This window comes from Equus przewalskii, chromosome 1 (genome assembly GCF_037783145.1).
Source record: "Equus przewalskii isolate Varuska chromosome 1, EquPr2, whole genome shotgun sequence".
Classification (NCBI taxonomy): Eukaryota; Metazoa; Chordata; class Mammalia; order Perissodactyla; family Equidae; genus Equus; species Equus przewalskii.
In genome coordinates this window covers 28,067,394-28,082,786 of record NC_091831.1, presented here as the reverse complement: position 1 = coordinate 28,082,786, position 15,393 = coordinate 28,067,394, and the positions used below count along the sequence as shown (strand labels likewise).

The 15,393-nt window shown below is 40.9% G+C and overlaps 1 protein-coding gene across 19 annotated transcripts in view; it reads right to left on the bottom strand.

Moving 5' to 3' along the window:
* ARMH3 (armadillo like helical domain containing 3) overlaps nt 1-15,393 on the bottom strand; it is a 173,211-nt gene that overhangs the window by 143,823 nt on the left and 13,995 nt on the right. For all 19 annotated transcript variants that reach the window (XR_011522416.1, XR_011522399.1, XR_011522417.1 and 16 more), the window contains 7 exons: nt 14,802-14,914; nt 11,849-11,905; nt 11,593-11,739; nt 8,061-8,168; nt 4,864-4,956; nt 3,790-3,864; nt 3,581-3,667 (listed from right to left, as the gene is read on the bottom strand). Coding sequence is in view for 9 of the 19 variants with exons in the window: in XM_070558306.1 (XP_070414407.1) it covers nt 3,581-3,667; nt 3,790-3,864; nt 4,864-4,956; nt 8,061-8,168; nt 11,593-11,739; nt 11,849-11,905; nt 14,802-14,914 (680 nt within the window). In the remaining 10 variants the exon portion in view is untranslated. The remainder of the gene's footprint in view (nt 1-3,580; nt 3,668-3,789; nt 3,865-4,863; nt 4,957-8,060; nt 8,169-11,592; nt 11,740-11,848; nt 11,906-14,801; nt 14,915-15,393) is intronic.

Here is a 15,393-nt window from a genome sequence, read left to right as displayed (position 1 = left end):
AGTGGCAGCTGCTTAATAGTCAAAGAGGCCATTTATGGATCTGATACCTAAATAACACTGCAGGAGAACTGAAAGGAAGGATCTAATTACCCAAACGACAATCTGCTCAGGACACTGGGATTTAATGACTGTTCCACTACTATAGCATTGGAAGATTTCTTGAGTTTTTCCAGATCCAATCTCAGCTGGGCAGAATATGGAAATAGACATATATTTAAACTCATTAAGCACTTGGGCCATCTCCTAAAAGTGAGATGAGAACCAATGACCCGCTCACCTTGAAAATATCCCACTCATGGTATGTTAGGAAAGACCTCATATAGACCAGGCACCAATTCTAACCCAAGGGAAGAAAGGAACAATAGTTCTTGGACTGGCAGTTTTTACAGCAACCAAGAAGACTCATTACTGGAAACTTGAAAACCCAACTAAAAGACTAACCCCCTACACAGACCTTATTTAATCAAGTTTCTGAGGGCATCTTTCGAATGTCAATTGGGAATAGAGAAAGAGACAGCTTTGCTTTGTTAACAGCCCAAACATTTATAAGGTTTTCTACAACACAACTCAAGGAAGTAAAATTCACTCCATTTGCCCCTTGATCTGACAGAGGAAGGCTCTCAACACTTCTTTCTATAACCAAGAGTCAAATCCTGCTGATGCTACAGACTTCAGACAAGATCCAATGCCAGTGGATCCTTGGAAAAGAAAATCAGCAGTATGCTGACCTAGAGATGCCACCATGAAGAGAACACCACCACAAGGAGCAGGTCTCTGTTTCTTGGCACAATTTTTGAAAGTCCTAACTACTCACATTCCCAAAAGTACACTGTTTTAGCTAATAATAAGGATCATCTAATTACCAAGAACAGCCTATGCTTTAGCAGCAGCTGAGGAAAGACAAGGCAGCTAAAAGCAAAGGTTTGAGTTCTAGCTCCTCTACTTATTATGTGTGACAAGTTAGGGACATTAATTTACCTAAGCTCAATCTCCTCATCTGTAAAATGGGAATAATATTTGCTTCCTTGGGGTTACTATGAGGCTTAAATGAAGTAAGACATGTAAAATCCTTAGCATAGCATTTAGCATATGGTACGGGCTCAATGATTGGTAGCTATGTTTCTTCTCCTTTGACATTTCATCACATTTGAAAGAAGCTCTTTAGAGAAAAAAAAAGAGAGAGAGATACAGAAAAGGAACAACTTGCAACCGGACATAACAACCAATTTTGTAATTTCTGGGAAAAGTCATATTCAGGGCAGCAGTTGGGGACTGAGTCACTTCATCTCAGGAGACTTGGCCAACCTAGAAGGGTTAACACTGTGAAGAGGCGGAAGAAGATCTTAATGCTGTAAGAATTTCTGTTCTATCAGACACTGATTTTCCTTAACACTACACACCTGTTATGCTAGTCACATTTTTTTTAAAACTGCAGGCAATCTACTTTTCATCCACAAGACAGAATTACAAGCTCAGTGAGCCCTCACAGGTTCACTTTAACAGTGTCCTGCCTTCATTTGATCTAAATCATATTTATCATTTTTCATAGCTCTTCCCTAGTCCTTTTTTTTTTGCCTTCTCTTTCTTTCGATGAAATGACTAAAATGGAATACACTATTTGAAATGAGAAAGAATTATTTACATTTACTACATGACATCTTTTCCATCACTTCCATTCCTTAAGCCCAATACCTTATTTGCCTTCTCTGTGTTTTGCTGGGCACTCAGCCTCTCTGGTGACCTCTGCAACTTTCTAAAAAGGTTATGACTTAACCCACTGGTCAAGGGATCAATTATGGTGGTGGCTAGAATGTTGTTCTTCCCAGCACACAACCTGTTATACTAGTTTGCATAAAACTTCACCAGCTTTTGGTTTTGCTATGTTCATCTGGAATTCCTCATGTTCCTGTCAAAAACCTTCCTGCTCCACGGCCACTAAGCTTCCTTAATGGTTTCTGGTGAGTGACTTATATCAAAAGCTGCAAAGCCCAGATAAATTATGCCCACCAGCTTGCCCTTGCCTACTATATTAATTCTTCTGGGGCTTCTGACAGACTAGAGATGCACACCTCACTCCAGAAATGATTTTCTCCAGTTCCTTGGCCATGTCCAATTTTTCAGGCTGACATTTCAGAGCACCCTACTGGGCTAGCTAGGGTTCAGTTCACATTTAGAGAAGCCAAGCCATTGCCTCAGGGTGGCCTGCATCCAGCAGAATGTTCCAAAAATATTCATTACTGATGATGGCACTCTCCTATCACATATAACTCAACTCTCTTTAACTGTCTTCAGCATTTTTCCTGAGCTATTTTTCTTGCTTTTGTAATAAGGCCCTAGAGGCTATTAACATATGACAGAGATCAAAATGGCTACTATGCCAACCCATCCAGATCACCAGTGAAACAGGTGTTGGTAATAAATTACATATTTATTAATAACTATACACACCATTCGTCAGTTCCTCCAAGACAAAGAAAGCGATCAGCTCCTGGGATTTATAACACATAAACATTGCTCCACATATCCCTGTCCCTCTTTAAGCATTCTTTTCTCACATCCTTCCCTTCTTCCATATCGCTCCTTATAAAAATAAGCTCTAGATTTTGTGTTACCTATTACTTTTGACCTGGCTAGGAATCACAGTAAAAATCACTAAGTGAAACTCCAGAAGCTCAGAAAAGAAAATGCTCCCTCCAGCTGGTCCATTTCTCATAGCACTGCTACTTAATAAGTGAAGAAAGTCAGGTTGCCTTGATGCAGCTCCTAATTTCTGGGTTCAGTTAAAGCACTCCTAGTGTCCAAGACTTAGTGCCAAATGCTCCCTATTCCTATAAAGCAATCCTCAGTGAGGCCCTTGGTCTTCCCTAAGTAGCCCCCTTCCTTTTCTGTGTATTCTGCCTTTTGAAAGGAATCAAAAAGACGTACCAACCCAAGTATAAATCTCTGAGTTCTGCTCTTCATCTCAAAAACCTATACATCTGTTCCTGATTAATTCAGGGGCAAAAAGAACTCCAGAATTAATATGGATAAGACTCTGTCTTCCAATCTCATTGAAATCAGAAAGAGGTCTCAGACCAACAGTAATACTTATACAAGTGGATTACATTAAGGAAATCCAATATATAAAAATCCAGTCTTTCAAAACAGATGCATTAGGTCAGTGGTTCTCAATCCCAGCTAGTCATCATATTCAACAGGAGATCTTAAAAAAAAAAAAGAAAAAACAGCTTCCCAGGTCCACCCCCAGGAGATTCTGATTCAGTATGTCAAAAGTAAAGCCCAGAAATTTCTTTTTTTCAAAAGTTCCTAGGTGATTTTAATGATAAGCTGGGTTTGGGAACCACTACATTAAGGATGTTTACTCACTCTACTAGGATATTTACTCAGTCTATTAGAAGTTGCACCACAGGATTCCTTCGAACAGCTCTATCCTCCGCGCCAGGCAAATGCCTAGTTTATCAAAACTAATCTATATACCATTTAGCAAGAACACGTCTTCTACATTAAGTAAAGTCCCCTAGGAGTGGTCATATTTAGGAATATGATAGAAAGATAACTGTCCATTAAGGGCCCCATTTACCTCATATTTTCTGTAGTTCACCAGCAAAGCCAAGAGGACTACAGCATCATACCCATGCTCCCTACGACTTGGAGGGTGGGAGAGAATCTGTAACAAGAACCAGAAGACACGTGAGCATACTAACTCCTAGTTCCCAGGAATGCAGACAGAGACGATCCGAGGAAGTGGCTTACCCAAAAGAGAAAGAGATGACAAGGGAATCGACCTACCTGTAAAATTGCTTCAAATATGCTGTTGATCATTACATACTCCAGGATAGTGTTCTGGCTGATGTTATCTGTCACCTGAATGCAATAAAAGGCTTTTTAAAGTCTATAATGAGGCACTCTCATATCTCATGTCTATCTCCTCCCCTGGCATCTAAGAGAAACAGAAATGTTAAAACTTTCTACTAGATACCTAGTAGACCTTTCATAAGCACCCACAAAGTCACCAAAGCCTAAAAAGACAGACACCAGAAGGGTAGGAAATTAGCAAATTAAAACTTCCTAGGGGCTGGCCTGGCAGTGCAGCAGTTAAGTGCACACGTTCCACTTGCGGCCCGGGGTTCACTGGTTCGGATCCCTGGTATGGCCACGGACCGCTTGACAAGCCATGCTGTGGCAGGCGTCTCACATATAAAGTAGAGGAAGATGGGCATGGATGTTAGCTCAGGGCCAGTCTTCCTCAGCAAAAAGAGGAGGATTGGCAGCAGATGTTAGCTCAGGGCTAATCTTCCCCCCAAAAAAAAACTTCCTAAATCTTTGAACTTCTCATTGTTTCTCTCATATCCTCATTTGCTTAACAGCTTCTTGGCTTTCATTCCTCAAAGGCACAGAAAGAAGCTTATGATCCATAAGTCTTCAAGTGGTAGTAGGGAAAGGGAACTTGAAGTAAACAAACAATACCCCACCCTCCTCCCACTAGAAGTACAAGCCAGCTTCAAGCTATAAAATCAAAGTTAGAACAAATAAAAATATTCAGAACCACAAAAGCTGTTTCCAAATGAGACCTGATGAGAAGGATGAATCTGACAATCCAGAAGCGTGTAGTTTTCCAGGTATGGTACCTCTCAGGTGATAAATATCACATATCCTGCAGGTTAAAAAAGCAACTTCCAGGAAGCAAAAGCCCATGCAACTAACTTCCTTCTACACATTCAAACACAACAGAGTGATGTAATGCTCCAGAAGAGAATTTTTCTTCTCTTTTCCTTTCTAACTTTGGGCTCAAGTATTCAAATAAGCCTGCCCCTGCTGTTGAGTAACACCCTTAACAAAGACACATATAGATGGGACGCTTACAGTCACTAAGCAAAGGAGAAGTTTCAGACATAAACTCTTCAGACTTTCAGATCCTTCTGCACAAAGCAATGAATCCAAACTCTCCATCAAGTTCTAGGAAAGAGAACCATTAAGTATTAAACCATATCAAATAACATCTCCATTGTGTCTTTCTCCAACTCTTGGTTGTTATGCAGGGTTATGTGAACAACACACAATGAAGCATACACCTTGTAAGATTAAACAAGGAAAAGGAAGACTTCTGAGTACAGCTCTTTTGGAAAAACTGCTTTAAAACAACTGCACAGAACAATAAAGACTTCATTATTCTAACAAATGAATGTTTGCAGCCTGTCATCCTCATGTAAATCTTTTTGTAAAAGGTTAATAATAATGGTTAAAGTAAATAATAAATGTATAAATTAAAAACAATAATAAACCAATTAATTAAATAAAATTTAATTTAATTTAATTTAAAATAGTTAAATATGGTTAAGTTAAAGGCTAATAACAATGGTTACAGGGCCCAGCACAGTGGCGCAGCAGTTAAGTTCGCAAGTTCCACTTCAGTGGCCTGGGGTTCGCCGGTTCAGATCCCGGGTGTGGACATGGCACCGCTTGACAAGCCATGCTATGGTAGGCGTCCCACATATAAAGTGGAGGAAGATGGGCACAGACGTTAGCTCAGGGCCAGTCTTCCCCAGCAAAAAGAGGAGGACTGGCAGTGGATGTTAGCTCAGGGTTAATCTTCCTCAACAACAACAAAATAATGGTTACATAACTAGGTAAGTTTCATTATTTGATAAAGAAAGCATATCACTTGATGCAGGCACACTGAACAAACAACAAAAAGACAGTATCACTACTGCCTATCACTGGCCATATGCACTATCCAGCAAAGCTAGCTTGTTTCCATCCTGGTGGATTCTACTAGTCAATGTGACTGGAGTTTATCACTTGTACTAATAACCAGCTGTCAGACCCAATGTAATCAAAAGATGAAACCCTGGGGCTGGCCCCATGGCCGAGTGGTTAAGTTTGCGAGCTCCGCTTTGGCGGCCCAGGGTTTTGGTGGTTCGGATCCTGGGCGCGGATCTAGCACTGCTTGTCAGGCCACGCAGAGGTGGCGTCCCACATGCCACAACTAGAAGAACCCACAACTAAAACATACAACTGTGTACTAGGGGACTTTGGGAAGAAGAAGGAAAAGTTTTTTTAAAAAATTAAATCTTTTTAAAAGAAAAGATGAAACTCTTAGATACTACGATAAAAGGAATAAGAAAAGAAATATTTTACATTGAATGAAGGAGAATGGATGGAAAATAAGGATTTAGGATGCTGGAATGTCAAGCGAAGGTTCAAAATAAGCTATGTGAGTTCAAGTCAACAAATACGTAGTGACGGTCTACTGTACGCTAAATATTGTGCTTTAAAAAATACAAGCGAGGGGCCGGCCCCGTGGCCCAGTGGTTAAGCTCGCACGCTCCGCTTCAGCAGCCCGGGGTTTTGTCAGTTTGAATCCCAGGCGCGGACATGGCACCGCTCATCAGGCCATGCTGAGGCGGCGTCCCACATGCCACAACTAGAAGGACCCACAACTAAAAAAATATGCAACTATCCACTGGGGATTTGGGGGAGGAAAAAAAAAGTTGGCAACAGTTGTTAGCTCAGGTGCCAATCTTTAAAAAAAAAATACAAGAGAAAAATAAGATAATGACCCTTGCTCTCAAAGTGTTTTTAGTCTAATGGGAGAGAAAAATAAATAAATTTTAATTTAATGGTTACTATGACAGAAATATACATGGAGTAAGGGAATTAGCTCAGAAGTCACCTATTGCAGGACTCCCCAGGAGTGGGTTATATTTTGAAAAATTAGTAGGAATTAATTAACACTTGAGGAAGAAAAGAATTCTAGACAGGCATTAGCATGATCAAAGACACATGAGGAATGAAACACCCCTAGCCATGGAGTTAGAATATAAGTAGTTTGTTATTATGGAATTATAAAGACTGAGGCACAGTGGTGAGAGATGAGACTGGAGAAATAAATAGGGAGCGTAATCATGAAAGTTTTATAAGGCTAACTAGGGAGTTTGGTCTTTATCCTGTTAGTGATAGGAAACTAATAAAGGGTTTTAAGCAGAAAAGATCTGAATGTAAGACACATCACTCTGGTGTCAGTGTAGATGACAGATTTAAAGATGGTAAGCATGGAAGGGGGGAGACAAATGAGAACTAATCTATCAATTTTCTGAGGATAGTTGCCATGTCTTATCTGCCTCTGTATCTCCAGTGCCTGGCACACAGGACACTAACAAACGTCTGTCAAAAGAATGAATGGGGGCCAGCCCCATGGCCTAGTAGCTAACTTTGGCATGCTCCGCTTTGGTAGCCCAGGTTGGGTTTCCAGGCACAGACCTACACTGCTCCTTGGCAGCCACGTTGTGATGAAAATGTTCTGAAATTAACAGTAGTGATGGTTGTACAACACTGATGAAGATACTAAAAATGAGAGAATTAGACATTTTAAAAGGGTATGTGAATTACATATGAATAAAGCTGTTATTTTAAAAGTGTCAAACAGTAGAAATAATTCTGATAAAGTCATTGTGTTAAACAAGAAAGCTTAAAGTTTACAACTAAAGTTACCCTTGTATATTAATTTGTCATATGTAAATTCATAAATGTTTTTAAGAATGCATGACAGGGGCAGGCCACTTGGCTGAGTGGTTAAGTTCACGTGCTCCGCTTCCGCAGCCCAGGGTTTCACTGGTTTGGATCCTGGGCACAGACATGGCACTGCTCATCAAGTCATGCTGAGGCGGCATCCCACATGCCACAACTAGAAGGACCTACGACTAAAAATATACAACTATGTACCAGGGGCTTTGGGGGAGAAAAAGGAAAAATAAAATAAAATATTAAAAAAAAAATGTATGACAATATGATATTAATCATAAAATAAACTGCTCAGTCTTTATCCTGCAGGGAAAGGATGCCTCAACTCAAATTTGAATTTGAACTTTTCCTTTATTCAGACAAACCAAATCTGTAAAATAAACCTATTCAAATTCAAGGGCAAATTCAATCATCTACATCTATCTGAGTACATCCATCTGAGGCCAAATCTTCTAGTACATCTAACTACACGCAGATGGTATCCATGAACAGCTGTCAGAAGCAGCCTTCCATAGGCACATCAGCAGCTTATGCCTCACCTTCATGCACAGCTCCGCCTTGTCAAAGCCCATCAGCATGTTGATAATGTCAAACCCAGAGGTAGACTTATTCTTTTGATGGACTCCTCGAATGAGTGCACACAAGGTCTGCAGAGATGAGAGAAAGAATTCTTTCTAGAGAGACACTCAAAATACAAAAGGTACTGGATGTGTAACCTCACACTGCAACCTCAAACCAGCTCCATATACAGCTGACATTCAGTTGCTCTATTACTCTGAGCTCCAAAACACAGTCTGAGTCTTAATATGTGCAAAATCCAGAAATTAAAAGAGGAAAAGCAACTGAAACTGTTGCAATCCTCTTTTTTTGTTGCTTTTTGGCCATTCTCTTTTTAAAAACTGCACTGCAGACAAAGACTGGAATGTGATATTCAAAAATAGAAAATGGGGCCAGCCCAGTGGCACAGCAGTTAAGTTCTCACGTCCAGCTTTGGCAGCCCAGGGTTCGCCGGTTTGAATCCCAGGTACAGACCTAGGCACCACTTGTCGAGCCACGCTGTGGCAGGTGTCCCACATATAAAGTAGAGGAAGATGGGCACAGATGTTAGCTCAGGCCAGTCTTCCTCAGCAAAAAGAGGAAGACTGGTGACAGACGTTAGCTCAGGGTTAATCTTCCTTAAAAAAAATTAAAAAATAAACAAAAAATAGTTCTTGAGTTTCAGTCAGGGGAGCAGTGGAACTTTCCTTTATTTAAAATTAGTTTTAGGGGCCAGCCCTGTGGCCGAGTGGTTAAGTTTGCACGCTCTGCTTCAGTGGCCCAGGGTTTCGCCAGTTGGAATCCTGGGCATGGACATGGCACCACTCATCAAGCCATGCTGAGGTGGCGTCCCACATGCCACAACTAGAAGGACCCACAACTGAAAATACACAACTGTGTACCTGGGGGCTTTGGGGAGAAAAAGGAAAAATAAAATCTTTAAAATTAGTTTTAGTATTAACATAATAGTTTCTTATTTTGTTTTGTTTTGGTTATTTGAGGAAGATTAGCCCTGAGCTAACATCTGCTGCCAATCCTCCTCTTTTTTGCTGAGGAAGACTGGCCCTGAGCTAACATCCATGCCCATCTTCCTCTACTTTATATGTGGGACACCTACCACAGCATGGTTTGCCAAGCGGTGCCATGTCCACACCCGGGATCCAAACCGGCAAACCCCAGGCCACCGAAGTGGAATGTGTGCACTTAACTGCTGCACCACCGGGCCAGCCCCTATAGTTTATAATTTTTAGTAATTATTTTTTAATAACTACAAAAGTTATTTAAGTCCCTATATGATAAAACAATCCTAAATTCATTACAATCCCCATCCACTGCTTACTAGCTATGTAAGCCTGGACAAATTAGGTAATTTCTCAGTGCCTCAGTTTTCTCATCTATAAAATAGGAATGATAATAATAGCACCCTTCTCAGAGACATTGTGTCACAGACATTGTGAGGACTATGTGAATTAAGACTATAAATCACTTCGAATAGTCCCTGGAACTTTGTTAAAGCTCCAGGAATAGTGCCTGGAACTTTGTTAAAGCTCAATAACTATCAGCTATTAACAACAACAGTACTATATTTTTGTGGGTCATCAAGTAGGTTAATGTCAATTTATTTCTGCTGAACTAAAAACAGATTACAATTCATGCCCCACAGTGAGCCACTGCAATTACAGGAAACACAATTTCCAATTTTCATTTTAACTTTCAATGAACTCCTCAGGTATGATATACAAAACACAGAAATTTACTGTGCCAAGAGTTAACAAAGCTACAGGATAAATGTGGTCCTTTTTTCTGGGGCATGAGCTTAAGATGTAATTTCTACATTCTACAGATGAGAAAACTAGGGCTCACAAAGTGATTTACCCAATTAGTAAGTTAGAAACTTAAACCTAATCTACCAAAAGTTCCAATAAAATCCTTCATGCTGTTATGAATTCTTCATATTCTAAGTTTGTCAGTCACTGCCCTAGGTACTCAGCCCAATCCAGGCTACATTGGAGCTACCACACTATAAACTTAAGAAACTCTGCCCAGCATTTAGTCAATAAAAATTTACTTCTAGGGCCAGCCCCAGAGGCCTGGTGGTTAAGTTCAGCGTGCTCCGTTTTGGCAGCCTGGGTTCAGATCCCAGTATGGACCTACACTGCTCTATTAGGGGCCATGCTGTGCTGGTGGCCCACAGGCAAAAAATTGAGGAAGACTGGCATGAATAGTAGCTCAGTGTGAATCTTCCTCAGGAAAAAAAAAGAATTTACTTCTAGAGTGCTATTTGCCAAGCACTGTTCTACACACTAGGAACACAAAAATTGAATAAAACTATGAAAGTCTTTGCCCTCAAGAGGCCTATAACATATCCCCACCAGCCCAATGCTTGCACGTAACAATCATTCAAGAAATAATTGTTCAATGAATCTTCCTCATGATCATGCTTAGCATTAAGAACAATGATTCTTAATGTTTTTAGAGTTACAGATCCTTTTAAGAATCTGATGAAAGCCCTCTCACCAGAAAAAATATACATAGGCACATAAAATACTACATAAAATTTCAGGGAGTTAAGGACCTTCTGAAACCTCAGATTAAGAACTCCTGATCTGGTGGGCACAGATGTCAGCTCAGGGACAATCTTCCTCAGCAAAAAGAGGAGGATTGGCGGTGGATGTTAGCTCAGGGATAATCTTGCTTTAGAAAAAAAAAAAAACAACTCCTGATCTGGGCCAGACCTGAGGGCCTAGTGGTTAAAGTTTGGCATGCTCCACCTCAGCAGCCTGGGTCCAGTTCCCGAGCACAGAGCCACACCACTCGTCTGTCAGTAGGCATGCTGTGGCAACAGCTCACATAGAAGAACTGGGACTTATGACTAGAATATACAGCTGTGTACTAGGGCTTTGGGGAGGAAAAAAAAGAGAACTCTTCATCTAGTGAGAAAACACTGCACTAAGAATCTCTCCTGGATTTGGCTGTAGATTAAGCATCCTAGCCTCAGTTTTCTCTCTAATTCTTCCTTTTCTCAAGCACTAAGAATTCTGTCAAACAATCTGCCTTGGCGTTAGACCAAATTATACAAATCAACAAGATTACTATTATAAGCATTGATTTATTTAACCAGGAAGATGGTTAAATAAACATGGCATAGATGTTTGATTACTTAAAGAAATAAAGAGGGGCTGGCCCCGTGGCCGAGTGGTTAAGTTTGTGCACTCCGCTGCAGGCAGCCCAGTGTTTCGTTGGTTCGAATCCTGGGCACGGACATGGCACTGCTCATCAAACCACGCTGAGGCAGCGTCCCACATGCCACAACTAGAAGGACCCACAACTAAGAATATACAACTATGCACTGGGGGGCTTTGGGGAGAAAAAGGAAAAAAATTAAAAAATTAAAAAAAGAAAAAAAGAAAAAGAAATAAAGAAAAAAAAAAACCTCATACCTAAGGGCAATTCTAGGTTCCTCAGGTGCCAACAGATATGTTACAACTCCTTTCTCCTATTAAGCAAGACTTCCCCCGTCTCCCAGCCTTGTACCTGCAATGCATTGACAACTCGAATTGGATGCTCCTCTCCCAGAGCCTGGATGCAGTGCTGAAATAAGCAGTTGATATTGTCCTTGATCTTCATTAACTCCTCACCATCAAGAGACTCCAGCTTGCCTTCTAGGTACTCTAAATTCACCTACCAAGGAAACAATAAGGGCCTGAGTGCGTTTTTAGTGTAGCACCTAGAACATGTGAAAAGGCAGTCTCAGTGACCAGGGAAATCCATAGATGCCACCAAGTCTTACCTTCATGAGGAAGAGCTCCTCCCAAAATCGAGGACTGCACTTACTGGGGTCCTCTGTCTGCAAACAGAAGATAAGCAAGTTCAACTAACACCAACGCATTAAGAACACGTTTGAAAAGATCACTACATGGGCCAGCCCCATGGCCAAGCGGTTAAGTTCACACGCTCCGCTTTGGCAGCCCAGCGTTTCCCTGGTTCAGATCTTGGGCGCAGACATGGCACCACTCATCAGGCCACACTGAGGTGGCGTCCCACATGCCACAACTACAAGGACCCACAACTAAAAGAATATACAACTATGTAGTGGGGGGATTTGGGGAGAAAAAGCAGAAAAAAAAAAAAGATTGGCAACAGTTGTTAGGTCAGCTGCCAATCTTTAAAAAAAAAAAAGATGGGGCGGGCCCTACGGCGCAGCAGTTAAGCGCACACATTCCGCTTCGGCGGCCTGGGGTTCACTGGTTCAGATCCTGGGTGTGGACATGGCACCACTCGGCAAGCCATGCTGTGGTAGGTGTCCCACATATAAAGTAGAGGAAGACGGGCACAGATGTTACCTCAGGGCCAGTCTTCCTCAGCAAAAAGAGGAGGATTGGCAGCAGATGTTAGCTTAGGGCTAATCTTCGTCAAAAAAAAAAAGCAAGAAAAGATCACTACACATAATCAACCTTATCTTTTAAAATTAACTTTGAAAATGCTTGTTCATTCTAAACTGCTCTACGGGGAACAACAGTTTTTTTGGGTTTTTCCCCAAATGGAAGACAATATGCAGGGATATATATTCCCTTGCATCAAAAGTTAAATCGTGACTCAAAGAATCTCCCTCAAATCTTTCTCTTCTAGCAAGAAGTGAACCTAACCACCTGAATAAGTTAGTCTATAATAATATTATACATCCCCATTGCATTTGCATGGTGCTCGGTTTTCAAAGCCCATTCACATGCGTGAAATACAACGGACCAGTGAGCCAGGTATGGTAGATATTATATTATCCTCCTTTTAGGAAAGAGGGTCCACAAAGTTAAGTGACTTACACAAGTGCAGGAGCCAGAACCCAGATCATCTAAGGAATACTGCCGTGTTTTTACAACATCCTGTGTTGACTGCTTCTACTTGCCTTCCCATATGCATTTAGTCCTCTGTACAGAGCTTTTAATATGTTCTTTGCTGAATTCAAATTGGTCCCAGAGGTTAGCAAAATTATAGTGCTAAAATCCAAAATTTCTTAGCAATAATTTTTAAACAGAAATTCTATGAAGTCAGAGGCTTCTGGTTAATGAGTGAAACAAGAAAAAGAGAACCTCTACTTTACAGGAAAGCTAAGGACATAAAATCAGTAGGTCAAATGTTTGCTATCACCTTACCTTAAGTTGACCTTTTAAAATTATTACCAAGAACTACTGTCTTCATTAGCTAAGAATTCCTGATCTAATGAGAAAATATTATACCAGGAATCTCTTCTGGATTTTTAATTAAGAATGACATAGAGAAGCAACATTTTCGGCCTTTTCATAAGGTCCTCGTTTAATGAATTCTTTCTTTCCCTTTCTCTCAAGTCCTGCTCCCCAGGAAGGGTCATACTTTGATCCTTACACTTCTGTAATGTCATTTGGAACTCAAAGAGCTGACACTTGCCATCTTCAAAGCTTACTCAAGCAGGATTCATATATATACCAAGCTTAGTTAACATAGAAAGAGCCCTAATAGTATCCTAGTACCTACTCATTTTCTCTGTATAACCACCTGTTCTGACCTGGGCAATTCTGTATTAATTTTTTGCATGGCAAACTCTGTCTCTAAAGCTTGCCAAGAGTTAGATAGTTTACTTGATCAAATTATTTATCCTGGGCCATATGGCAAAATTGAACGAGTAAGGGCTCTATAGAGTCAAGACACTAGGGTTCAAATCATGGCTCCATCACCTTCTAGCTGTGATCCCCAATTTTCTCATCTATAACATGCTCTTTTACGTGAAACACGTGAAAACACGGCCCTTGTAGGGCATTCTTGTCAGAGTTAGAGCTAATGTATTTAGTGATGCATTTAGAATAATGCCAGGCACATAGTAGAAACTCATTATACGGCAACTCTTTCTCTGAGTATTACTCCGTTTTACATGTACTACTTATGACCACAATTTCAGAAGGCAAGTACCCCTGCAGGGTATCTAATTACTCTAATCTTCCCTGATAGGGTATATTTTACAACACAGGCTTGGACCATGGTCAATCAATAGTTATGAAGACCCAAAGAAATCCCCGATTCAATTGCTAATAATTCCTCAGTTACCTCATATAGGTGGAGAATGAGATAGTCTAAGTAATTGTTCTGTCCACTAACAACTTGAAATAGAATATAATAGAGCATCTTTTAAAAATATCTGAATCATTGTATTCTAGGGCCAAAAGGGACTTCAAGGGATATCTAGGATTGAAGGGTCCATATGTCATATCATAAGGAAGACTAGTCTTTTTTTTTTCTTTTTTGAGGAAGATTAGCCCTGAGCTAACATCCGCGCCCATCTTCCTCTACTTTTATATGTGGGATGCCTACCACAGCACAGCTTGCCAAGCAGTGCCATGTCCGCACCCAGGATGTGAACCGGTGAACCCCAGGCCACCAAACTGGAACGTGCGCACTTAACCGCTGCACCACTGGGCTGGCCCCCAAGTCTTTCTTAAAGATGTTCAGAAAAGAAGCTTCCCCAGCCGCCCTCCCTCTTTTCAACTGTTCTACCCAGCTCACGGCAACAATCTATAAGAACAATGTAGTAACAATCTATATTAATTAATACACGATCATAATTTCTACCCTGAGAGCTCACTCTCACACCCTGCTCTGTCTCTTTCTCCCTCTGAAGAACTGGAAGGTAGCAGGCAGAGGTGAGGTTATTTCTCATTTTGGAACAAGAAACTAAGGAGTCAAGTTGTGCAAAATGTTAGGGCTTCAGGCCTTACCATGAAGATCTCATCATACATCAGCACCACTTTTTCCTTCAGTGGTTTTTTGGAGGCTGAAGATTTCCGGAGCAAACCCCCTCTTTTCTCTACTTGTGCCATGGTTAGAGAATCTGTGAAAAGAAAGCCACTGTCAGTACTAGAAATGCTCTCCAAGATGCTAGAGAGTCTATGAAATACCTCTCAGTGGGAAATTTTTTAGGAAGAAGAAATGATAAAAAACCATGCTGTAGATCTTGTGCACCTGTCCAACACCCCCTCCCCAACCAGGTAATTTCAAGGTTTAAATCATTACTTGGCCTACAGCACAACACATTTTACATCCTTAAAACATGTCAGTGGACAAGGTTTGAAGCAGATCCAAACCAAGCAGGAAAATTGTAACCAGCTCCATCTATAATAAGTCTGGCCATATATTTGAGGCTGATGAAAGGAAGGCTGCAAAGCACACACTGCCCACAGACTGATGGTGAAGTTAAATTTCAAGTATTGATCGAGCTTAGGGCCATTAAAGGCAGGAAGTGTGCTGCAGACTGATGTGCTCCATTGATTTCCCCAAAGTAAGTAGGTCCTTGTCACTGCAAAGTACTTG